General features: G+C 49.8%; 1 protein-coding gene across 1 annotated transcript; it reads right to left on the reverse strand.

Moving 5' to 3' along the window:
• TNFRSF13B (TNF receptor superfamily member 13B) lies at positions 1 to 25504 on the reverse strand. Its single transcript, XM_061176288.1, has 5 exons — positions 25444 to 25504; positions 9341 to 9478; positions 6573 to 6818; positions 532 to 717; positions 1 to 224 (listed from the first exon to the last, which is right to left on the reverse strand). Exons 1-5 carry the CDS (start codon positions 25502 to 25504, stop codon positions 1 to 3), a joined length of 855 nt encoding a protein of 284 aa, XP_061032271.1.
• Positions 25505 to 27048: the final 1544 nt, after the last annotated feature.

Genomic DNA, 27048 nt, shown 5'->3' on the forward strand with positions numbered 1-27048 from the left:
TCATGTGGCCAGGCCTCCTTCTTGGGCGGGCGTGCACACGACCTCGATGCCGCAGAGGCCGCCGTTCGGGGCGCGCACGCAGGGCTGTCCAGCTGCGCTCTGGCCGTGGCGCGCCCACCTCCCAGCACGCTCGGGCGCCCTGCACTCCGCAAAGCAGAAGCTGCACGTCTCCGTCGGCTCGGGCGTTGCCCCTGCAGCGCTGCCCGCTTCCATCCAGTGATCTGCTGAGGGGGAGAGGGCGTTGGCCTCGGCCTGGACCCCTCCTTGCCCGCCCTGCACCCCCAGGGGACCACCTCCGGTTTTAGCCGCCCTGTCCTGGCAAGCGGGGCAAGCCCGGGGGCCCAACACCCGCCCTTCCTCAGGGCCCTGTCTCTTCTTGCCTTGATGCTTGACCCGATTTCACCAAGACAGATAGGAAACCGTAGGAACTGGCGCCAGGCCGCTCCCAGGGAGAACTGGCAACCGCTCTCCGCTTAGAAGCGGGGGCAGAGCCAGGACAGAGGGACGTCCAGGACCCCACTGCGTGCTCACCCTTGGAGGACTTGGCCTGCGTCCGACATGGCCCGGGGGGTGGCTGGCAGGAGACCTGGTCCCCCCTCCTCTTGAGGAAGCAGGCCACGGCCAGCAGGAGGCAGCAGACGATGGCACAGAGGCAGAGCCCCAGCGTGCTGTAGACCAGGGCCAGCTGGTCGGCGCTCAGCTTTAGCCCTGCGGGCGCTGCAAGACAGCGGGGGACCCAGAGTCGGGAGCGGCCCCTCCCTGAAGCGTCCCCTCCTCCGGCCAGCAGCCCTTCATCCTGCTCGCTCGCTTCCTCCTCGTGAGGCCCAAACAAGCCATGCGGTCAGCCCCACGCCCCCTCGGAGGGCCGGGAGACCCGGGGCTGGACGCCCTTTGCCGTCTCTCTCGCTGTGGGGTGTAGCTTGGGACAGTACCAGAGGTGGACGGGTGAGCGGGTGGGCAGTTGTCCAGGGAGGATGTCTGACCAGGGAGCACGTGCTTTGAGAGAGACGGTGGTGTTGCTCCCGAGCCTGGAGGGCAGGTGTAAACCGGGGGGGGGGGGGCCTGGGGAGATGGGGCGCTGGCCCCTCTCCTCTCAGGGCCCTGAGCCAAAGCCCTGCCCTGGAAACCTGTCCCGGGCCCTGGGATCGGGCGCCCCCAGCCCCGGGCGGAAGGGCTGCTGGCCGCCTGCTGCGCTTGCTGCACTCAGCACTTTCTCTAGTGTGTCCCTGACCCTCGCGCTTCTGTGGAGGAGGGTCGCTCGCCCCCTCTGGAGGTTGAGGTGTAGTCCACGTGCAGCCAGGCTCACGGCCGTGAAGGTGGGGGGGGGGTTAGTGTGTTCTCGGGCTTGAGCAGCTGCTGCCTCTGCACCTGGGGTGTGTCCAGCACCGCATGGCGCCCCCCCCGTCCGCCCCAGGCCCCGGGCACCACCACGCTGTCTCTGTCACCTGTTCTGGACACTTCATACCAGTGGAATTGTGCAGCACGGGACCTTCACGTCCGACCTCTCCGCGTGTTTCCAAGGCTCAGGCGTGTGGCCACGTGTGTTGGGTCTGAGTAACGTTCCGCTGCGTGGATGCACCGCATCGTGTTTTGTTTGTCCACGATGAGCATTTTGGTGGTTTCCACCCTTTGGCGGCTGTGAAGGCTTGTGTGCAGGTTTCCGTGTGCACGTGTGTGTGCAGCTCTCGTGGACACGTCCCACGAGCGCAGTTGCCGGGTCAGGTGGCGCCTCTGTGCTGAGCTGCTTGAGGATCCTGCAGGCTGTTCCCGCTGTGGCCACACCGTCTTACAGTCTGTTTTTCAGATGAGAAAACTGAGCCTCAAATCTGGGCGCAATTGCAGAGCTGCCGGGGCTGCAGGCCAGCCACGCACAGATGACGAGGGTGGACACTGTCCCTCTTCGTTATGCATGCTCCTCAGAGTCAGAGGTTTATGAAGTGACAGCTGGCTGGTGCCACCCTGACATTCACAGAGCTCTTGGTGGGCTGTTGGCGCCACCCTGGGCCAGCGACATCCGTGTGTCCCAGCTCCTGGGCCCTCATCTGCTCACCGGCTCCTGTGCGTCCCTGGGATAAAATAAAACCGTCGGCCTGGCCGGATTAGCGGGGGAGAGGCTGGCAGCCTTCACACGGGAGGTGGAATTCCCAGCTACCAGACACTGCTAAGTACACAGTGAACTGCCGGGTGGATTTGAGACCAAACATCTGCATATTTCAGGTGTTTTCAGCTGAATTCTAACACAGACTATCTCGAGGCTGGCTGCTGGCATTCAGAGATGGTCCTCGATTCTTGCCTTTCAAGTTGGGCTGGGCCGGGCCCCCCTGCACCCAGCAGTACGCAGTAGAGGGGACGCAGGGCCTGGCGTGTGCCATGAGGAGGCCTGGCAGCCTCTGCTCTGCTCTCCCGGGCGCCCTGAGCCACCACGTGAGGAGGGTGATTTGGGGCTTCCTGAGGGAAATGGAACCAGTTCCTGCCCGGTGACCCGCTCCTAGAACATGCTTCGCAAAGGCCCTGGATCCAGAGGAGAGGTGCAGTTAAAACTGCGAAAGATGTCACCTTCCACCTCTGTCCCAGGCTGGCGACACAGGCACATCTGGGTGGGGTGGTCTCCTCTGAGGGCCACGTGCAACCACCTGCCAACACGGACATGCCCTTTCCAGTCTTGTGGACTCACCACCTTCACTTCTAGGCACGTGGATGCAGGCATTTGCTGGGCTTTGTTTACAGTGAGAGCCGGAGATCAGCTACATGGTGGGTCCTGAGATGGGCTGAACCTCAGGAGCAGGAAGTGAAAAGGGAGAGAGAGGTGGGCGCTTGGGATTCTGCCTGGTGTGAAATATGCTTAGACAGGAGCGTGTGGGAACCGACAATCCCAGACTGCAGCAGGCGTTACTCCTGGGGAGAGACTTTCCCCAAACCTTGCTTTTTAATACCTTCTTTCTTCCGTCACGATCCATGTGTGTCGTCCTTTCCAAACGGGAACGGCGAGGAGCATGCTGGCTGCCTCACTTGTTAAAGCCGAGTCAGAGGCTGGCCAGGTGGGGGGACGGGGTCCCCAGCCACTGCTCTGCTTCCTCTGTTCAATCGCCAGCCGTTCAGGTCTGCAAGCTCGGTCGCTGCCCTCTGTCGGCCCTCAGTGACCTGGCCCCGGAGCGGAGCGGCCTCGCCCAGTTCCTCCCTGTCTACTGACCCCGGTGGGTGCAGGGGCTTCAGTCGGGAAAGGATGTGAGCTCTGTCCTTGCCTGAGAGCCAGGCCTGTGGCGCAGTTTTGAGCACTGCCACCAGGGGGCACCGCGGATGGTTTATTTCCAAGCGGGTTTTCCATTAGATTTGTTCTGTGCTTGTACTGTTTTCAGAGTCAATCTCGCCTAGAAACAGGATTTCCCCGACTGCTGCTGCTGGGCTGGAGCTCGGGCTGGCCAGGCGGGCTGTGCTGTGACCTGTCCTGAGGGGCCTTGGTGTAGCCGAGACAGGACAGGTTTTGAGCCTGGGCCCTGCGGCCACCCCTGCTCACGGTCAGGCCTGCCTCCTGGTGAAATGGGGCAGACGCTCCAGCCTCCATGCTGTTGGTAGCAGCTGGACCCAGTGGAACGTTCCGCCAGCATCCCCATGGCCCCAGCCTAGCCAGCAGGCAGGTCAGGGGAGGGGTGAGGTGGGCTCCCGAGGCTTTCTGCCCCCCTTCCCTGGCCTCAGCCCTGGGGATGAAGAGGGGGCCTGGGGCAGCAGCCACGGTGACATCTCTTGCAACCGTCGGGGGCGGTGGGGGGGGGGGGGGGCGTATGTGGAGAGAAAACGCTCCACACCCTGAGATAAAAAGCCAGAGACAAGACCAACCCCCAGGCCGCCATGCAGGATGTGCTCCCAAGGCAGGTATCACCCTCCCACGAGGGGCCTGGTAACCTGCACGTGGGACCTTATGACCTGATTTGGGGAAAAAGCCTTTGCAGATGTAATCAAGTTAAGGGTCTGGAGCATCAAGGCCCAGGGTCGCTGAGGCCCCGCGAGAGCCCTGTGAGGGGGGTGCCGGGATGACTGTCCCCGGTGGGGACAGGGAGATACAGAGTCTGGAGACGTCCCAGGTCAGCCGTGCTCACGCCACCCAGAGCTCTGAACCCGGGACCCAGGAGGCCCTTGAATAGGGCCTGGGGGCTCCGTGGGCTCGGATAAGAAAAGCAAACCTTAATTTTCACTAAAACTTAGCCTTTGCTCCCCTGTTTGTAGCAGTCGCAGCCCCAGTGATACTAGCAGTGGCTGTACCCTGTCCACAGAGAGTCTGTGTGTTTCCGCTCCCAGCCCCTCCCAGCACCTGCACATGCTGTGCCCCCTGCCTGGAACACCTTTCTCCACCCCGTCTCTTAGACGTATGCTTTCCTTTTAAATGAGCAGTTACTTCGTGCTGATCCTGACACGCAGCGCAGCAACCGCGTGAAGGCAGATGATCTCAGTCTTACGGAAACACTTAACCTCAGAGAGGCTAAGTGACTTGCTCAAGGTCACACAGTTAGTGGGAGATGGAACCAGGGATCTGGCCCCCAGTCTGCCTTGAAGGCCTCTCCTCGGGGAAACCTTCCTCGCCCCATCGCACCCTGGCTGGGGGATGTCGTCGCCACGCACTGAGGTTACTCTATCATTTGTCTTGTCTCTCCCATCAGACTGTGACTTCCGTGGGGTCAGCGACAGGGTCTGCCTGACTCTTGCACCCGCCCCCCAGGCACAGCTGAGCCCTCCACAGTTACCGTCAAATGAAGGAACGGCCATTCCGAGAGACGTGGAGGGGCTGAGGTGGGGGCTGGCAGGGCGGGGAGTGAGTGGGGGGGGACAGGTCAGCCCCGCTGCCACGGGCAGTGTCCTGCACGCCCAGGTGTCAGGACACAGCGGGACACACGTAAGCCCCAGACCTCCAGAGGGACGCGGGGCAGGGTCAGGTACGGCGAGGCGTCACCCAGCCCCCGAGGCTCGGGAGGCCGCACCCTGGAATGACTGGGACAGCGGCTGCTGCAGGTCAGACGTGGTCACACTGACCCCACTGGCTCCTGGAATGTCTGTCCACACTTCCTGGGGGATTCGTACCTGGAGGGTCCACCCCAGGGGACCCTCTGAGGAGGGGGCTTGGCTGGTGGTCACAGGCAGGAAGGGCTAACGGTGTCACACTGGCAACAGGTCCGCCTAAGTGGGCGACGGTGCCACAGAACACTGTTCTGGGGTTTGGCTCTTGCAGAACGGACAAACTTTGGAACCTGCAGGCCGGGCCCGAGTCCCCGCTCAGCTGTGCACTGACTCTCCAGGTTTTGAGACTCAGTTTCTCTGTCTGTAAAGGGGAATCTGTGGCATCGGAGGTGGACGGGGTTCTGGGTTTGGCTGGAAGTCGAGTACGTCACTGACTGCAGGGCAGGCGTGGGGGTCACCAGACCTTGGAGAGCAGCCGCCTTTGTGGTTCCGTGCGTCACTCCCTCCCCCCGTATCCATGCCCTCTGTGTGTGAATCTGCATTTCCTCTCACGAGAGGCTGTGCTGGATAAAAACCGGCCACAGACCCCCCACGGCTACAAATCCTTCGCCTCTCCTCCAGCCGAGAGTGGGGTCTGTCTCCCCCGCCTTGAATCTGGCTGGCTTTGCATCTGGAGGGATAGGATGCAGCACATGATGGGTGCCAGCTCTTGGCCGAGAGGTTCAGAGGCCCGTGTGTCACCTCTGATGTTCCTGCCCACCCGCTGGTGCCAGGGGAGGATGAGAGACTCAGGAGCAGAGCCCCTCCAGCTGACTCCAGCCAAGTCCTACGCCATGAGGAATAACACGCCATGGAGTCTGGGGGCTATTTGTTACATGGCAGCAGCTTACTGACAGGAGAGCAGAACAGAGTAAGAGACAACAGTCTAACCGAGAAGAACCAGGCTGGGCATTTCGTTATCAGGACACACGAAGCCTGTTCTCATGGAAGTGATGTCATGAGGAAAGTCACAGAAAAGGAAGAAAACCAGCCAGCGCCTGGCAGACCAAGAGCTCCGTAAATATCAAGTGTTTACGGGTCCACATCCCCACCCAAGCCCCGTCCTTTCTGACACCACGGAGCAGAGTAGCTGAGCCAAGAGGTGTTTTCTGGGAGGATTAATTAGGTCATTTCCAGTGCTCGGCACTTAGTAGGTGCCCAGTTCAAGGGACCCCTCTCACATATCTAAGGAGGCCCATCTCCACCGTGTGCTTTTTTGGTAGTACTTTTCCTTCTCATTCTTGGGAAGTCTCCATTGCCTCTAAATGGATTGGGGGTCTTGCTCACAGGTTAGCTGTGCTGTCCACTCGCTGCCCTGTGTTCTAAGAATTCATTCAGCCACCATTATGAGACTCCCAACTGTCAGGTCATTTTTCTTCTTTTGCTTCCTTCTTGCCCACAGACTTCTGTAAACTTTGCCTAATTTTTTTTTTCTATCCTGTGATGATCCCCCCACCCCCCTGGTTTCTGGCCATTTGCCTGCACTGGACTTCCTGCTTTGCAGCCTCTCCTTATTGAGGCCTGATGCCTGCCTTCCACCCACTCTGACCCTTGGACACCGCGCAGGCCAACCTTAGGTGGCTTACCTGGACCCACATCCGAGCCTCTGTGCTCTGATCCCTGGTACCTCCCTAGGTTGTCTGCCCGGGTCAAGGGCTCTCCGGTCCGCTGTCTCCTGACCTCTGGTGGGAGGTTCACTTGACTCCTGAACTTGTTCTCACAGAAGTGTGTGCATTGCTTGGGGTGACGTCCACAGATGGAGGCACAGCTGATACAGTCCCCCAGGAGCTGGTCATAGTACCTGCCTTGCTCTTTGCGGCAGCTGAGTGACTCTGGGAGACAGAGATGCGTGATGCTGCTGGGTGACAGACACAGGCAGGAACTGGGGGTCTGGCCTCAAAGGGTATCAAAGTTAAAAAAAACCCTAGTCCAGTCCCCCAAAAGCAATTCCAGGGTAATCCAAGTCCTCTTCCAGTATGCAAATGTAAGAGTATACGTTGTCCTCTAAGTACTGTTTTAGCTGCATCACACACATTTTGACATGTAGTATTTTTTCTATACCTAGTTTAGAATGTTCTTATTTTTCACTACTATTTCTTCTTTGACCTATATATTATTTAAGAGAGCGTTTCTTAGTACTAACTGTATAAGGGTTTTCTAGTTATCTTTTAAGTTATTACATTGTCACATAACTTCTTTACTTGGGTTTTTCACACCTCATAAGGGAGAAACATATTTCATATAAACATAAGGAATGGAGAACAAAGCCAGAATCTGCCTTAGCAAGTTGGGGAAGGGGACTGGAAGGAAGGTGAGAAAGCTCAAATTAATAGTGTTTTTTCTGTCTTAATAATAAATGAGAATTTCAGGAGCTTAACCAGGCATCAGTGCCAAGGGGCAGAAGCCAAACAAACTGAAGCCCATTCACACTTGCTGGAGAGAGCAGTTTTGAGTGCCATACAGAAACCTATACTTTCACAGGGCAGATTTCCCTTGTCTCTAAGATTCATTCATATGAAAATGTGACTCGCATGCAGGTTTTCAGGGCGCATTTTGGAGGCAGCATAAGACAGGCCAAGAACCCAGACCTTGAAGCTACACGGGCTTGGGGAAGCTCTGGTCTGCCACTTCACGTGGTGGGCTTGGCCCCTCCGTACCTCAGTCTCCTGTTTTCCAGGAGAGGAATAATTATAACAATGGTGATTTCTTACGGTTGTTACGAGGATTTGAAGTCCCCAGCACAGTGCCTGACACATAATAATGCTCAAGGTTTAAATAGAATATTCACTTGTGCCTCTTTGCGGTGCAAACATGCCAACACTTACATCCTTTTCAGAGTAGAAGACAAAACCAGGAAGGCATGCATTTGGGACCTCAGGGAAGACTCGGGTGATCCTGTCAGGACCAATGACCACCCCTTGCCCTTACCCTGCTGTGGCCCTGGACCCTCCTGAACCCGACACTCACGAGGTGGAGTTAGCCTCATGGCAGCAGTGTTCCCAGGCTTGCTGTGACCTCCTCTCCTCCTTGGGAACCCCCATGTGGCTGTGCAGGTGACAGCTCCGCAGACCACCAGCCCTCACTGCCTGACCTCACAACCTCCCCTCTGGGCCTCCATATTCCCTGTTGTATTTTCCCGCCTCCGTGCCTTTGTCCACGCTGGTCCCTCCTCCAGGGGTGCCATTCCCCCTCATCTGACTTCTGCATCTGTGGACTCTTAACAATCCATCTCAGGTGGCGCTTCCTACCAGAAAACTTCCTTGCTCCCCAACCCATCAGCCGGACGTGGTCTCTCCCAGCTGTGGCGTTTTATGGTAGTTCACCTTTTTACCATGAAGTGGAGTCATTTCTCCCACTAGCTAATAACCTCCTTGAAGGGTCTGTCAGATTCCTCTTTCCAGGGGTTTGTGGGTCAGCACAGTGAATGTCCACCTCGTTAATGGATAGTGGCTCGGAGCCATGGTGTTGCAGACTCAGAAAGTTGTTCAAATCCTAACTCTTCCACTATTGTGCTGTGTGATCTTGGGCAAGTCACTCAGCCTCTCTGAGCCCCACTCAGCCAGTATTTATGAAGCACTTACTATGTGTCAGGCACTGTGCTAGGCTTAAGAAAGGAATTGAGCTCTCAGTCGGGTGGTTGAGACACATGAACACACAGGAAAGAACGTGTGGTACAAGCTGTGGTAAGTTCCACCAGGGAAAGAACAAGTTATGAAAAAGCAAGCAAAAGACACTTTTCAAGACAATTAGAGAAAACTGGATATGGCCTGAGTGCAGATGATATTAAGGAATTATTGCTGGGGGTGATAAAATATTGAGGTTATATTTTAAAGGCCCGTATGTGTTAGGGATTCGTGATCCAGTATTTACAGGTAAAATGATACGAGTTTTTGGATTGGCTTTAAAATACACAAGTAAAAAAACTGGGGACTGAAAAGGTGGAATTTCTAAAGCTGCTGATGGGTAGACAGGTTTATCATGCTGTCCTCTCTCTCTGTCATAATTTCTATAATAAAAAGTTTCAGAAGAAAGAGCAGAGAATGATGAAGGAGGGCCCACTTTCCATCCGGCAGTCAGAGAGGAACTCTTGATTTGGGGCTGAGACCTGAAGGTCGGGTAGGAGGGAGCCCAGGGGAGAAGGTGGGGAAATGCGTCCCTGTGCAAAGGCCCTGAGGCAGGAAGGGACAGAGCATGCCTGGGAAGCTGCAAGGAGGGTAGCAGGGTCGAAAGGTAGAAGGTGCCACACTGTCCGTCTCCCGTCTCCCTCCACCCCTCCTCGGGCCCCAAGTGCAGGCCAGGGGGACCTCCGGGGGCAGGAGTGGCATCCAGCCCAGGCTCGGGCCCCAGAACTCACTGCAGAAGGCTGCACAGGTGCGTGGGCTCTGATTGCTGCAGATGGTTTTGCAGGAGACACAGGTGTTCAGCAGAGGGTCCCAGTACTGCTCTTCGGGGCAGGGCTTCATGGCCACCCCCAGCCGCAGGCCCTGTGGGGCTGAGAGGCAGGGAACGTGAGGGCAGCTGGCACCACTGGAGGCCGGAGCCCAGGCGGCCTCTCCCGCTCACGTTCCCTAGGGGGAGCAGACAAAGTTGGTTTCTGCCCCAGTTGTACTTGCTGGGCAACCCGGGGCCGACACCCTGAGCCTCAGTTTCCCGTCTGGGGCACGGCAGTTCTGAGGCCCCTCTGGCATCAGCAGAGCCCTGCTCGGCCCTGTTCTCTGCCCTCATGAACGTGGCCTCCTGCCACGGGATCTTTGCACGTGCTGGTCCCTTTGCACCCCATGCTCTTCCTGCTCCACGACTGGTCATTTTCTCCTGACCCCTCAGATCTCTGTTGCAACTTCGTTTCTTCAAGGAAGCCTTTCTGACACCCTCCCACCCCGGACTGGGACTTGCCCCTTCTTCTGCACTCCGATGTGCTCTTGTCACTGTTGTCACTTGACTTTCGTGATGCAATTATTTGATACTGTCTCCCCATTAACTGGGAGCATCACGCAGGCATAGATGCTAATTGTTTTGTTTGCTGCTGGGTCCTCAGAACCTAGATAGTGCCCAGGACATAGTAGGTGCTCATTCAATGAATGAATTAGAAAGAAAAGCAGACCTAGCCAGTGCCTAGCAAACAGCAAGCACTCAATAAATGTCCGTTTCCTTCCCTTCCTCTTTTGCTGAGATGTGAGACACACACAATAACAAATCTCAAGAGTACAGCTTGACAAATCTTTCCACGTGTACACACCTGTGTCACGACCACCACGTCAAGGTGGTGAACATTTCTTGCACCCTGATGACTCCCGTGGGCCCCTCACACCCACCATCCACTCCCAGAGGTAACTTGTGTTCTGAGCTTGAACGCCACAGGGCCATAGGCTGCTACTGCCCTTCTTGAACTTCCATGTCTGGATTCTTTGGCTCTGCAAGGCATCTGGGACTCATTCCAGAGGCTTGTGTGTTGCTGAGTCTTCTGTAATTTTCTGCCTAATTTCATGGCATTTTCCTCCCCAACGACTTCTTTTAAACATTTTTTGAGGCACTTGTTTATTCTTTGATGGAAGTCCACTGAGAAAAGACCAGCGGCTCCCACTCGACCCGACAGCTTAACCACCTGGGTTTATCCTCCTTCCCTCTTGAAACCAAACTGAAAGGGCAGGAAAAGATAGTTGTCCTCAAAGATGGAAGAAGTGACTGCAGCAGGGGACAGGTGTCAGCCACGTTTTGGAAGACGGACGGCAGAGGGCCTGGGGCGACAGGCTTCAGCTGAAGATCTCTCTCGGTTGAAGCTCACGGGGAGGAAGCGGAATTGAGTCACCGAATGCTGGGAACCTCCTGGAACTGGGGCACTAGGACCTCTGACTGTGGGGGATGGGAGGGCAGAGCAGTGAAATAGGGTTGGATGGAGACTTACATAAAGAGGGCTTGACCCCAGGCAGGTGATGGCCCCTCACCCACCTGAGCAGGAGGTTGGGGTCTCCTCAGACACAGCTGAGGAGGGGTGGCAGTGAGGTCCACTATCCCCCCAGCCATACCTCAGGAGTGCTGTGGCCAGGTTTGTAAAAGATGTGTCCTCCTCCATCCTGCAACTGGCAGGAAACCAGCAGACTCTGCTCTGGAAAAACTGACCCAAAGGAGAAGCCCTGGAGGCACTGACTGGGAGAGTCTTTCAAGAAAATGACCACGCTGCTGCCTGACCACTAGAGCAAAGCTTCTATGTGAAAACCCCGTCCATTTACCCAGAACTTCCAATCAGCCATTAGTGCCTCAATGTGAATTGTGAACCGCAGCCAAGGGTCACCTGATACTGGAGCACCACCTCTGCATGAAGGAGACCTTGGACGATGCAAGCAGAAGAAATCCACCCAGTGCCAATAGAGACAATGCAGGGAACAGAAGAAAACTACAGGATGACAACAAGACATCCTTAGAAAGAGAAGAGAACTTTTATATCCACGAGAAAGAATGGTGTACTAATTTTTTTTTTTTTTTTTCCGGCTTGTGGGATCTTAGTTCCCCAACCAGGGATCAAACCCAGGCCCTCAGCAGTGAAAGTGTGGAGTCCCAGTCACTGGACTGCCAGGGAATTCTCGGTGATGTGCTACTTTTAAAGAATTGTATGCATAGAACAAATAAGAATGACTAGAAATTTTAAAATATAATAGAATAAAAACATCTGTCGAAGGGTTATAAGATGTAATTGAAGAAATATCCCAGAAAATCGGAAAAGATATGAAAAATATGGAATTATATCAGGAGGTCCGGAGGTTGACTGATGGGAGTTCCAGAGAAAACAGATTTGAAAGACAGCCTCCAGATTCAAAGAGCCAATCAGGTGTCCTGCACAATATATTCTCTCAAACCAAGACCCACCATCATGAAATTCAGGAGCAACAGAGACTTGGAGGAGATTCTAAAGCCTCCTTGAGAACAAGCAGGTCACCTACAGGGAGGGCTCTGTGAGTTAGGAACTCTGTGGACGTTTCAAATCAAAGCAGGGGCCTGAGAGCGATGGCAGGGAAGATGGCCAGGAGGAAGCCCCAGCGACCTGCTTCTCCCCTAACGGCCATCAAGCTGGCAGCCTCGGCTGAAGTAACGATATTGGAGCTCTGGGGTTGTCCACAGGACAGTTGGGCAAAGAGGCTGGTAGATTTGTGGAGTTTGGTGCCTTTCAGCCTGTCGTGGGTTGGTGGCTGCTCATGTCCCTGGGGCAACTTGCCGGGACCTGGATGGGCAGTAAGGACCTTGTCCTCTGAATGTTGGGATTGTGGGTTCTAATCGCTGGTTGCCGCTTTTGATCACTGAGGAGCCAACACAGAGGGTGGTGGTCATTGTTTCAGCCTCCCTGGGCTGAAGTGGCTCCCAGGGGATTGACAGAGATCTACTGCCCCCCATTTGGGGAGTCACACATTTAGGGAAATCTTTGTCAGGTCGCTGGCTGACTGCAGAGACGAAGGAACAGAAACTTTGGTGACCACACACAAGGAATACATACTTCGCAAAAATAGTTTGGAAGAGTCACAAACAGACTCCAGCTCTCAGCAGCAAAAAATTCAGCAATCCCAGAGGAGTGAGAGAGTTAAATTTCCAGACTTACCACAATGTAATGCTCAAAATGTTCAGTTCTCAAAAAACTTACAAAACATACAGAGAAACAGGAAAATGTGGCACATTCACAGAAAAATAGAATTTGACAGAAACCATCCCTGAGGAAGCCTAGACATTGGAAATATTAGTCGAAGATGTTAAATCAACTGTCTTAAGTATGTTCCATGAGCTACAGGAAACCACAGACAAAGAACTAAAGGAGATCAGGAAATTGATGTAAGAACAAAATGAGGATATGAATAAAGAGATAGAGGTTGTAAAAAAGGAACCAAAACTTGGAAGCAACCCAGATGCCCTTTAGTAGGTGAACTGATAAATAAACTGTGGCATGCAGACAATGGAATTTATTCAGCACTAAAAAAAAATGAGCTCTCAAACCATGAAAAGACATGGAGAGATCTTAAATGCATGTGACTGAGAAAAGCCATGCTAAAAAGGCTCCACGCTGTATGATCCCAGCTCTGTGACATTCTGGAAACAGAAGAAAGATCAGTGGTTGTCAGGGGTTATGGGGGAGGGAGGGATAAAGGTGGAGCACAGGGGATTATACAGAGCAGTGAAACTTCTGTATGATACTGTCATGGTGGATGCAAGTCATTATACATTTGTCAAATCCCATGGAAAGTACAACACTGAGAGTGAACCCCAGTGTAAACTATGGAGTTTGGACAATAATGATGTATTAATATAGTTACTCAATTGTAGTGGATGTGCCACTTTAGTGCAGGATATTGATAGGGAGGGAGGCTGTGCGTGTTTGGGGACAGGGGGTATATGGGAATTCTCTGTAATTTCCATTCCATTTTTCTGTGAACCTCAAACCACTCTAAATAATCTATTAAAAAATGGAAACAAACTGAAATTCTGGAATTGAGAAGTCCAGTAACTGAAATGAAAAGACTCCCTAGAGGGGTTCAGTAGCAGATCTGAGCAGCCAGAAGGAAACGATCAGTGAACCTGGAGATAAGACTATTGAAATTATTTAGAATAGGAAGCAGAAATTAAAAAGAAAGAGAAAAAATAAACAGAACCTGAGGGACTCGTGGGAGCCCATCACATGTAACACTGTATGCATATAGGAATTTCAAAGAGACGAGAGAGAGAAAATATTTGAAGAAATAATGGCTGGAGACTTCCCAAATCTTAGGAAAGACATGAATATACATGTTTGAGAATGTCAGTGAACAAGCAGGATAAACTCAAAGATGCCGACATTGAGACACACTGTAATAAAATTGTGGAAACCCAAAGAGGAGAGAATTGTGAAATCAGCAGCAAAGAAACAATTGTCATATACAGGGGATTCTCAATAAAATTAATAGCTGGTTTCTCCTCAGAAATCATGGAGGCTAGAAGTGAGCTGTTACATTTAAAGTCCAAAAAGAAAAAAAAAAACTGTCAACCAAGAATTGCATATCTGGCAAAGCTATCTTTCAGGAATGAAGGAGAAGTTAAGACATTTCCAGATAAGCAAAAGCTGAGAGTTTGTTACCAGTAGACCTGTCCTACAAGAAATGCTAAAGGGAGTCGTCCTTCCTGCTAAAATGAAAGTGCACTAGACAGTAACTTGAAGTCATAAGAAAAAATAAGGAGCACTGGTAAAGGTAATCTATGACAATATCAATATCAATAGGAAGGGACAGAGATATAGAACAGTGTTTGTACACTACTGAAACTAAGTATTATTGAAACTCAGTTGTTAGAGGTTTAAGACATTAATTGTAATCCTCAGGGTAATCGCTTAGAAAAAATAACTAAAAACATACAGAAACTGAAAGAAAAAAGGAATAAAAAAGGCACACTGCAAGTAATCAACTAAATACAACAGAAAAGTCAGTAGCGGAGGAACTGAGGAATAGAAAACATAAGAGATACAGAAAACACATAGATAAATGACAGAAGTAACTCCTTTTTCAGTAATCATATTACTGTAAATGGACCAAACTCTGCTATTACAAAAGGCAGAGACTGGGAGATTGGATTAAAAAAACAGTATTCATCTATATCCTGTTTACAAGAGACTTACTTTAGATAAAAGGACACAAGAGCTTGAAAGTAAAACAATGGACAAATATCGTCCATGCAAATAATAACCAAAAGAGAGCTGAGGTGTCTATATTATTGTAAGACAAAGTAGTTTAATCAAAAGAGGTTACAAGAGACAAAGACAAGATATATTGATTAAAAGTTTGATACAGCAAGAAGATTTAACAATTATAAACACGTGTGTGACAACAGAGTGCAAACATATGAAACAAAAGTTGATGGAATTGAAGGGAGAAATAGTTCTATGACTATTTGGATATTTCGATTCTCCACTTTCAGTAGTGGGTAGGAGAACTGGACAAAAGATCAATGAGGACAAGATGACTTGAGCAACTCTGTAAAGCAACCATATAACAGACACATACACAACATTGTACTCAGCGATGCAGACTACACATTCTTCTAAAGTGTCCCTGGAACATACTCCTGGACAGACTATATATCAGGTCACAAAACAAGTCTTAATAGGTTCTAAAAGGTTAAAGTAATTCAAAGAATCTTTTCTGATCAAAGTGGAATGAAACTAAAAGCCAATAACAGAAGGAAAATTGGAAAGTTCACAAATATGTGGAACTTCAACAACACACTTTTTTTTTTTTAAATTTATTTGGCTGTGCCGGGTCTTCGTTGCAGCACACTGGATCTTCGTTGCAGCATGCAGGATGTAGTTCCCAGACCAGGGATTGAACCCGGGCCCCTTGCATTGGGAGCAAAGAGTCCTAACTGTTAGACCACCAGGGAATTCCCCCCAACACACTCTTAAACAACCAACGGGTCAAAGAAGAAATCACAAGAGATATTAGAAAATATCTTGAGATAAATGAATATGAAAACACAACGTACCAAAAGTTATGGGATACAGTGAATGTAATGCTAAGAGGGAAATTTATATGTATAAATGGGTACACTAAAGAAGAATTTCTCAGATCTTAACCTATCTGTATACCACGAGGAACTAGAAAAAGAAAAGCAAACTAAACCCAAAGCAAGCATAAGGAAAGATTAGAGTGGAGATAAAGAAAAAAGAGAATAGAAAAGCTGTAATAGAAAAGCTGTAAGTCAGCTGGAAAAAGCTGACTTCCCTGGTGGTCCAGTGGTTAAGAGTCTGCCTTCCAATACAGGGGACACAGGTTCAGTCCCTGGTTGGGGAACTAAGATCCCACATGCCATGGGGCAACTAAGCCTGCGTGCCACAACTACTGGGCCCGCACATTCTGGAGCCCGCATACCGCAACAAAGAGCCCACGTGCTGTGGCCAAGATCCTGCATGCCGCAACTAAGACCTGATGCAGCCAAATAAATAAAGATAGAAAGAATTGATTAAAATAATAATAATAATAAATTAAAAAGAAAAACTATAATAGAGAAAATTAACAAAGCCAAAAGTTGGGTTTTTGAATAGATTTACAAAACTGACAAACCCTTAGCTGTATTGACTAAGAAAAAGAGACGAAACTCATATTACTAAAATCAGAAATGAAAGTGGGGCATTGGTACATATTTTATAGATTATAAGAGAGTACTGTGAACAATTGTGCACCAACAAATCAGGTAATCTAAATAAATGGACAATTCCTGGAAACATACAATCTACAAAAACTGATACATGAAGAAAGAATACCTGAATAGACCTGTAACAGGTAAAGAGATTGAATCAGTAATAAGAAACCTCCCAACAAAAAGCCCAGGACCAGGGCTTCCCTGGAGGTGCAGTGGTTAAGAATCCACCTGCCAATGCAGGGGACACGGGTTTGAGCCCTGGTCTGGGAAGATCCCACATGCTGTGGAGCAACCAAGCCCATGCGCTACAACTACTGAGCCTGCACTCTAGAGCCCGCGAGCCACAACTACTGAGCCTGTGTGCCACAACTACTGAAGCCCACGTGCCTAGAGCCCGCGCTCCGCAACGAGAATCCACGGTGATGAGAAGCCCGCACACCACAATGAAGAGTAGCCTTCGCTCTCCACAACTAGAGAAAGCCTGCGCACAGCAACGAAGACCCAACACCGCCAAAAATAAAGTTTTTTATAAAAAAAGAATGTGATCATTAAAAAAAAAGCTCAGGACCAGATGGCTTCACTGGTGAATTCTACGAAACATTTAAAGAATTAAAACTAATCCTTCTCAGACTCTTTCCAAAACGTTGAAGAGGGAGCACTTCCTAACTCATTCTGTGAGGTCAGCATTACACTGATGTTGAAGCCTAATAAAGACATCATAAGAAAAGAAAATTTCAGACCAATATGCCCTGTGAATATAGATGTGAAAGTTCTCAACAAAATGTTAGCCAATCAAATCCAACAGCATATTAAAAGGATTATACATTATAACCAAGTGGGATTCATTTCCAGAATGCAATAATAGTTCAACACATGAAAATCAATAGATGTAATACACTACAAGAATGAAGGAAAAAACTACATGATCATTTTGAGGCAGGAAAAGCATTTAACAAAATTCACCTTTTCATGATAAAAACATTCAGTAAAGTAGGAATAGAAGACAACCTCCTCTACATGATAACAACCATGTAGGAAAGACCCACAGTTGACATCACACTCAGTGGTGAAAGACTGAAAGCTTCTCTCCTATGACTAGTAACAAAACAAGAATGCCCACTCTTACTACTTCAATTCAACGTAGTACTGGAAGAGCAGGTAGGCAAGAAAAAAAAAAATGTATTCAAATTGGAGAGGAGAAAGTAAAGTTATCTGTTCATAGGTGACATGATCTTATATGTAAAATCTCTAAAAATTTCACACACTGAAAACTTAAAAATTCAGCAAAGTTGCAGATACAAAAGCAACACAAAAAATCAGTTGCATTTTTCATATACTTGCAATGAACGATCCTAAAAGGAAATTAAGAAAACAAATCCATATTCAGAGACATAAAAATGAATAAAATACTTAGGAATGAATTTAACCAAGGTGGTGAAAGAAGTATACCCTGAAAACTACAAAACATTGCTGAAATTAGAGAAGATCTAAATAAAAGACATCCCGTGTTCATGGATTGAAAGACGATGTTAAGATGTCAGTACCACTGAAAGTGATCTACAGTTTCAATACAATCCCTAACAAAATCCCAGTGACTTTTTTACACAAATAGAAAAACCCGTCTTAAAAATTCATTTGACCCTGAACAGTCAAAACAATCTCGAAGAAGAAGAACAAAGTTGGAGGACTCATACTTTCTGATTTCAAAACTTACTACAAAGCTAAAGTAAACTGTGATAATGGAATAAAGACAGATACTCAGACCAGTGGAATAGAATAGAACCCAGAAATAAGCTCTCCATCTATGGTCAGTTGATTTTCAACAGATGGAGGAGGGGGGCAAGCAGGGTCCATCTCAGTCAAGAGGGGAAGATAGAAATTCTCAGAATGATGGTGAAGGGAGTCCCTGGGACATGGCCCGGAGGCCAAGGGGGAGCCCTATCTCAACTAAAATAGGAGAAAAGCGGGAGGAACATCTCCAGTGGAAACAGGGAACCGTATATAAGCGAGTCTGCTTGACCAGTTGACAGGCTGGATCTGCCCCAGATCTGTGGGTGAGTTACTGAGCCATGCAGAGAAAACCAAGGAGTTTCAACTCCAGGGAGGTCACATGGCTCAGCTGTGAACAAAATTTACATCGTCATGTTGAGGTGAACAACAATCAGGGAATAACTCTGACTTTGTGTCTACAATAGTCACTCACTTGTGAGAGGGGACACCCCTAGACCACTGTCAGTGAACAGGGCAATGACAGGACTTATAAGACAGGAAGGAAGGAGGGAGAAAAACTGCAGAGGGTTTTGCATTTGGGGCAAATGGATTAGCTGGCAGCAAAGAGGGTGGCCTCTCCTTGAGCACCTGGTGGGCTAGGGGGTCCGAGAGAGTTTCAGCAGTTTCAACATTCTGGGTGACAGATGAGAGAATTACAGTGACCGTTTACAGTCTCTCTTTTATGAATCGGGAAGAAGGAGGAGGAGGAGGGGGAGAAGGAGGAAGAGAGAAAGGTGGGGATGACCGTTTCTTCCCATTGTAATTTCTGCCTCCTGTTGACTCATTCTGAAAACCGATTTCCCATGGTTCAGTGACAGAATGTGTGTGAGCGCAGCCGTGCCTGTGGAGGACGGCACAGCTCTGAGTCACCAGCCAGCCAGCTTGGGAAAGGCTGGCAGCACAGCCTTGGGTTTTCTTTTCTGTAAACGGGGACTATGGGTGCTCCTTTGCAGAGGAGGTTTCCTCGAGGACGTGCACATGACACGCATGGAACTGGCCCGAGGTGTGGTTGCCGAGTGGTAGTTATTTGGATAAAGTGGTTTAAAATATAATGGATTAATTATAATCATTTCATAATCAGCAAATCCGCACTCCAGGCCTGGGAACTGCCCCCAGAACCTCAGCTTGTGGCTGAAGCACTATAACATCCCAAAGACGCTTGTCCCTGTATGCTGCCGTGTCACCTGACCTCTCCTCTGAGATGTCTCAGGTGTGCCTTCCTGGATGGCCATGTGGCCTGAGCATCTTCTACCTGGTGATGTTTCTTATTTTGTAATTTGACATCTGAGGGTGTAGCCGTCTACCTCCTTACACTATCTCATTCATCTCTGAACCCAGTGCTTCTGTAATACCAGGCACACAGTAGGTCCTCGGCCAATGCTCACAAATAACCAAATACTTTATAGAGAGCTGTCCTCAGTGAAGACATGGGGAGTAGAAAGCAACCCTCGTTCTTGCGCTGTGTTGACACTGTGTAATGTCTGAGTTTTGTTCTGCCCCCTCCCCTGCCTGCATCTCCTCCCTTCAAGTAGGACTCAGGGCAGAGGTGTCCTGAGGTTGCGGGGTGGGGTGGGCAGAGCAGAAATCCTGGCTTTTGCTTTCAGAACTTAGAGGAAAGGATTCTTGGCACAAAATGATCGGGCCAGAAAACAGCACAGAAAATAATTTCCCCTAGGTTGAAGAAACAGCCCAAAAATTTAAGTGTGAAAGAGAATAAAATTTTAAAAACTTCTAGAGAAGAAACCGTTCGATAACTTCTTTATAACCTTGGAGTATGAAAGGCCTTTCTAATTACGACCCCAAATCCAAACTCTATAAAATAAAAAATAGATAAAATAGACTACACAAAACAAACAAACAACTTCTGCATGGCAAAAAAGCAGCTTAAGGAGGAAAGTCCAAAGACAAATGAAAAACGGGAACAAAACATTTGCAACTCGTATCTAAAGAGTAAGCAGAGGGGCTTCCCTGGTGGCGCAGTGGTTAAGAATCCGCCTGCCAATGCAGGGGACATGGGTTTGAGCCCTGGTCCAAGAAGATCCCACATGCCGCGGAGCAACTAAGCCCGTGTGCCACAACTACTGAGCCCGTGCGCCTAGAGCCCGTGAGCCACAACTACTGAGCCCACGTTCCACAACTACTGAAGCCCGCACGCCTAGAGCCCGTGCTCCGCAACAAGAGAAGCCACTGCAATGAGAAGCCTGCGTACCTGCCATGAAAAGTAGCCCCTGCTCGCCACAACTAGTGAAAGCCCACGTGCAGCAACAAAGACCCAATACAGCCATAAATAAATAATACAAAAGGAGAAACACACATATAAAAAAAGAGTAAGCAGAAAGGAAAAGGCCAGCCACCCGACAGAAAATTGGGCAAAGGTAATGAACAGACAGTTCACAGACAGGGACGAACAGCATAAATTTGCCTGGTCTCTTTCCTAAGAGACAAGCAAATTTGAATTACGCTGAGACCATCTTCCCCCTAATAGATTGCTAAAAATCCAGAAGTTTAATGACACCTCCTGTTGGCAAGGTCACAAGGAGAGTGGCACTCATTCACTCTGGAAGGAGAGGAATAGGGATAACCCTCACGGAGGGAGATTTGACAACATTAGTCAAAATGACTGATGTTTTTACCTGCTGATACAGTGATTAAACTCTGGAATTTATTTCAGAGTGCAAAATGATAAATTCATTGCAGCAATGTTTGTAATAGCAGAAGATTGGAAGTAGCACAAATGTCCCTCAGTAAGGGATTGACTGAGTAAATTATATACACTGGACTATTATGCAGCTATAGAAAAGGGGTGAGGAAGCTCTCTGTATATTGCTTTAGAAAGAACTCCAAGATATATTAAGTGGAAAAACAAACACAAGGAGCTTCCCTGGTGGCGCAGTGGTTAAGACTCCGTGCTCCCAATGCAGGGGGCCCAGGTTCGATCCCTGGTCAGGGAACTAGATGCCTCATGCATGCCGCAACTAAGAGTTTGCATGCCACAACTAAGGAGCCCGCCTACCACAACTAAGACCCGGCACAACCAAATAAATAATTTTATTTAAATAATAAATAAAAACAAAACAAGGTCCATAACAGCATGGCTCATAGTCTCCCTTCCTTTCTTTCTTTCTGCAAAAAGGGAGACAGTTCTAATCTAGATTTATAGGTATTAGTATATACATAAAGAAACACTGTAAGGAAACATAAGAAACCAAAAACAGTGTTTTAAATAAAATACTGCAGAATAAATTGAACAAAAGAAGTACAAAACTTGTACATTGAAAACTACAAAACATTCCTGAAAGAAAACCTAAATAAATGGAAAAATATTCCATATTCATGGATGGAAAGACTTAATATTGTTAAGATAGCAGTGCTCCCCAAATAATTCTACAGATTCAATGCAATCCCAGTCAAATTCTCAGCTGGCTTTTCTGCAAAATTTGAAAAGCTGATCCTAAAATCATATGGAAATGCAAGAGACCCAGAAGAGCTGAAACACTCTTGAAAGAGAACAAAGTTGTAGGACTCACACTTCCCAATTTCAAAACTTACTACAAACCAACAGTAAATAAGACAGTGTAGTACTGGCGTAAGGACAGACGAGGGTCAGTAGAGTAGAATTTAGAGTCAAAAACTAGAGCCTAACATTTATGGTCAATTGATTTTCAACAAAGATACAAAGAAGATTCAATGGGAAAAAGGATAGTCTTTTCAACAAATGGTGCTGAGACAACTGGGTAAGCCACCTTCAAAAGAATGAATGTGGGGCTTCCCTGGTGGCGCAGTGGTTGAGAGTCTGCCTGCCGATGCAGGGGACACGGGTTCGAGCCCTGGTCTGGGAGGATCCCACATGCCGTGGAGCAACTGGGCCTGTGAGCCACAACTACTGAGCCTGCGCATCTGGAGCTGTGCTCCGCAACGAGAGGCCGCGACAGTGAGAGGCCCGCGCACCGCGATGAAGAGTGGCCCCACGCTCGCCGCAACTGGAAAAAGCCCTCGCACAGAAATGAAGACCCAACACAGCCAAAAATAAATAAGTAAATAAATAAATTTATTAAAAAAAAAAAAAAAAGAATGAATGTGGACCCCTAACTCACACCATACACAGAAAGTGATTCACAGTGGGTCATAGACCTAAATGTAACTAGACAGCTTTTAGAAGAAAACAGGAGTAAATCTTCATGATTTGGGGTTAGGCAGTGAGACCAAATGCACAAATGATTAAAAAGAAGCTTGAGAGACTGGACTTCATAAAAATTTTAAACTTGTGTTTCACAGAACACCATCAAGAAAATAAAATGATATTCCACCGACTTGGAGGAAATATTTCCAAATCATGTATCTGATAAGGGATTTGTATCCAGAATATATAAAGAACCTTTACAACTGGATAATGAAAAGACAACCCAGTTTAAAAATGGGTGAGGGAGTTAAAGAGACATTTTTCCAAAAAGCTATCTGAATGGCTAATAAGCACACAGAAAGATGCTCAACATCGTTTGTTGTAAGGGAAACTCAGAACCACGCTGAGACACCTGCTGGGACCGCTGTAATGAACGAATGGATAACAACAAGTGTTGGCGAGGATGAGGAGGAACTGGAACCCTCCTGTGTTAATCGGGATTATAAAAACAGCGCAGCCGCTTTGGAAAACAGTCTGGCAGCTCCTCAGAAGGTTAAACACAGAGTTACCATATGGCCCAGCAATTCCACTCCTAAGAGAAATGAAAAAACATGTCCATCCAAATACTTGTACATGAATATTCTACAGCAGCATTGTTCATAATAGCCAAAAAGTAGAAACAACCCAAATGTCCATCAACTGATGAATGGATGAGTAAAATGTGGTCCATCCGGACAACGGCACGTTATTTGGCCACAAAAAGGTATGAAGTACTGACACCCTACCACATGGATGAACCTCAAAAACATGCTAGTGGAAGAAGCCAGTCATCAAACAGCACATTCCATTTTTATAAAATGTCCAAAGTAGGCGAATCTATAGAGACAGAAAGTAGGTCAGTGCTAGCCTAGGGCTGGGGGTGGGGAGGGATGAGGAGTGACAGGGGTTCTTTTTGGGGTGATGATAATGTTCTAAAATTGGATTATAGTGATGGTTGCACAGCTCTTAAACAGGTGAACTTTGTGGCACCTAAAGCATCTGAACAGAGCTGTTTATTCTAGAGGGGGCAGGAAAGCTGGGCGGACAGAGGACCAGGAGGAAAGGAAGGCTGTGTTATGTACCTTTTTATACTTACTGGGCTTCCAGCCTGTGACTACCATCTATTCACAAAGCAAACGTATAAAGCAAGAGGCTTGGGAATTCCCTGGCGGTCCAGTGGTTAGGGCTCGGTGCTTTCACTGCCGGGGCCCCGAGTCGATCCCTGGTCGCGGAACTAAGATCCCACAAGCCACACGGCACAGCCGAAAAATATAAATAAATAAATAAATAAAAGCCAGAGGACCTAAATGAGGAGTTTGGGATTGGCAGATACACACTACTATACATAAAATAAATAACAAGCTTCTACTGTGGAGCACGGGGGTCCATATCCAATATCCTGTGATAAACCGTGATGGAAAAGAATAGGAAAAGAACATATAGGTGTATAACTGAATCACTTTACACCAGAGACTAACACAACATTGTGAATCAACTATACTTCAATTAAAAGAAAATAAGCAGAGGACCACACAAAATTGAAGAGACCCCTGAGCCTTCTCTCATTCGGGGAGAGGAGGGTGGAAGCTGCCACCACCCCACCCACAGGGAAGCGATGGCCAGTGGACAGCAGGTTGGATCGGACGAGGGCAGCCTAGGAAGCCTCAAAGACCCATTCCTGGTCAGAGGGCACCGAGCCACTGGACCTGACAGGGACACAGAGCCCACTTGGCCAGATGGCAGACACCCAGCTGACCGGATGTCTGCGCTGTCCCTGCCCACCCCTCCTCCAACACCACCGGAACCGACATAAAGTCCCAGAACCATCATCCAGCCCCAAAGAAGGGCAGGAAAAGCCCCAAATTGACACTGGCCAGCAGAACAGAAGCCGCGTTGACCGCGGGAAGAAGGGGAGAGCTCTCGCAGGCCTGGGTCTGTGGACTCACGGCCCGGGCTCTCCTGCACCCCAGCTGTCTGCTCGTCTCCCTCACATGCCTGGTTTTGTAGGCGCTGGACCAAGAAAGGCCTCTGTGGTCAAATTAGTTTGAAAAACGTTGGGCTAAAGAAAGCCAAAGTTTTGTTTTGTTGTTTTTAACTGCAGCCCTTCTCAGCGCCTTTGCTTGTGGCTCTTCAGGAGGGGCTCAGGCAGGTTCAAAGCCCTTCTGTGTTTTTCTCAGGGACTTCTGGTGGGGGAGAGCCTCTCCTTCATTTTACGACCGAGGAAATGGAGCCCAGAGAGGTGAAGGGGCTCCTCCAAGGTCACACAGCGAGTCGGCGGACAAGGGGAGGCAGGCCCGACTCTGCTGTTCCTGGCAGCCTCCGTCAGTGCCAGGTCCCAGTTCTGACAGGTTCCCGACTCGTGGGCCTGGGCCTGGGCGATTCCATCCTGTGTCAGGGCGACCTCTTGTCCCTTCCTGGTCCAACTCTCTCAGAAATCTTATACATCCGAGCCCTTAGCTGGGAACACATCTGGGGAGGTGGCTGCTTGACACAAAGGATTCCCATCCAAAGGATTCACAGAAGAGATGCGCTCCCTGCCCGGCGAGTGGGGGACAGAGCAGCCGTGGCCCCTCCAACCCGGCCGTGGGTCCTGTCTGCACAGTGAGGGGCCTGGACCCTTCCACCTGCTTTAGCACCCACGCTTCCAGATTTGGGCCTTTGAACAAACCTTCAAAACCTGCCCTGATGAAAATTCTATAGGATAAATGATCCGGTTTCTTTGATTAAAAAAATAAACAGCAAGGGAAAACATGAGACAGAATGGGAATGTTCTAGATTAAAACATATAACCAAAACGATGGTGTTTGGATCCTGATTTGAACAAATCAGCTGGAAAAGACATTGACAAGACAGTTGGGGAAGTCTGAACATGGGCACTTTGGTGACACTAAGGAATCATTCTTTGCAGAAGTCATCATGGCATGAGAGTTTTTTGGGGTTTTGTTTTTAAGGGAGAAATACAGAGGTATTTACATATCAAAAACGCGCTGTTTGGACTTGTCTCTAAAGTGATCCAGCGGGGCATGGGTAATCCTGGAAGTGTGGATGCGGGTCGACGTCTGCAGGAGGGCCCGTTAAACACTCCTGCTATTTAAAAAATGTCCTGGCCCATCTGGCTGTGGGCCCTAGGGCCAGCCTGGGGTGGGAGTGAGAGGGATTTCCTGCCTGTGAGGCTGACCCTCCAACCTTGCGGCTGCTCTCCGGAAAGCAAGGCCAGACCCCCAGGGCCCCAGACCCAGGGCTCTCCACGTGCACGGGCGCAGGAGGCCCCGGGGCAGCCCGAGCTTGCCCGTCTACTGTGGGCACCGCTTCCCCTGCATCCCCGATGCCACGCAGAGCCCCAGGCGGAGCCCCTCGCTCCCACCCCCACCTCCCCGGCTACTCACATGGCTCCTCCTGGCCCACCCGGCTCCGGCCACCTCGCCTGCTCCGGCCCAGGCCACTCATTACTCAGGACGTTTATTATTAGCCTAGATTTGATTAGTGCCCGGGCTGCACTTCCTGGGTTTCCCCCCCACCTGTAGGATGTAAATCAGCGGCTCCCCTCCCTCCGCGCCTGCGCCCTCTGTCTCGGGAGCTGAGGGGTGTGGGCCCAGCCTGATGCTCCAGGAGCCCCCCGGACGCTGTCTGCTGAGCCCCCAGGGTGCGTTGCCCACCGGGCCTGGTCTCCTGCCCCCTCACACACACCAGGCTGCAGCCAGGGTGGCCCAGCCTCCAGGCATTGCTCAGGGCCCTTCCCTCTTCCTCAACAACCCTTTCCTATTTCATTGCCCCATCAGCTCCTCTTCTTCCTTCTTCAGGCGCCACTGAGGTGTCAGTTTCTCTGGGAAGCCATTCCTGACCGCCCGAGGCCAGGTGAGGTGCCCCTTCTCTGTGCTTCCTGAGCCCTGGCCTTGCCCCCTTCAGAGCACTTGAGAGGCTGAACTAGAGCCAGACAGACTGGGCTTGAGTCTCGGCTCAGCCATGTACCAGCAGGAAGCCTTGGTGGCAATTTACGTAACTTCTTGGTGCCTCTGTTTCCTCTTCTGTGAAGTGGGTATAAGGGTACAGGTGGCGATGAGAACGGGATGTGTGCACAGTTCAGGCCGCAGAGCACTTTCCTGGCACAGTGAGTTCACTGTGCCCTTGTCAGTGGTCACTTTATTCCCGCCTTCCCAACCTCCGCGGGGACAGGGCTGGAGGCCGGCAGCTTCAGAAGTCACCGGAAGCCCATGGAGTTTGAGGAGGAATCAGGGTGGAGGGAGAGACAAGGCGGCCCAGGAAGACTTAGGGCAGGGCTGGCGTGGGTGGTGGGCCGCATGGGAGAGGAAATACGAATGACCGGATGACCTAAAAGGCGCCCAGTCTCATCAATAATCAGAAAAGCTGATTTTCATCCACCCGGTCGGCAAAGTCTTAAAGCGCGGTAATACCGAGAGGAGGAGACCTGAGGAAGCATGAGCTTGGGCCCGCGGGAGGGAGCGTGTTGGTACCTCTGTGTGGAAGGGGACCTGTCAGGGTCACATAAGATGGAGAACCTACGCCTGATCCATGATCTGGAAGCTCTTCTCCAGGGGCCACAAGCACACAAGGGTGCCCGGCGGAGCACCGTTGACATGGAGCGATGGAAACAGAGCCAGCGCCCACCGGGCAGCGATGGCCGAGCACATGAAGCTCGAGGGCCATAACCAGGAATACTACGCAGCCGTCAAAAAGAGCAAGACAGGTCTGTACGCAGTGATGTGGAGAGATTGTCAAGACCGATGGTTGAGTGAAAAAAAGTAGTTTGCGGCATGATTCTTGCAGTAAGAGGCCTTTCCGTGAGACAAAGACAAACAGGCCTCCTTGCCTACGATTGTGTGCGCACACGCATGGCAGAGCTATGGAAAGGATGGGCACTATGACAGTGGTCCTGCTGGGTAGGGCAGGAGGGGACCAGGTTGGGGATGGGGGCCGAGGGGCTTCAGCCCTGTTTGTAACGTTTTAATTTTTACACGGAGGTACATATTCCT

The sequence above is a fragment of the Eubalaena glacialis genome, chromosome 19 (genome assembly GCF_028564815.1).
Source record: "Eubalaena glacialis isolate mEubGla1 chromosome 19, mEubGla1.1.hap2.+ XY, whole genome shotgun sequence".
NCBI lineage: Eukaryota > Metazoa > Chordata > Mammalia > Artiodactyla > Balaenidae > Eubalaena > Eubalaena glacialis.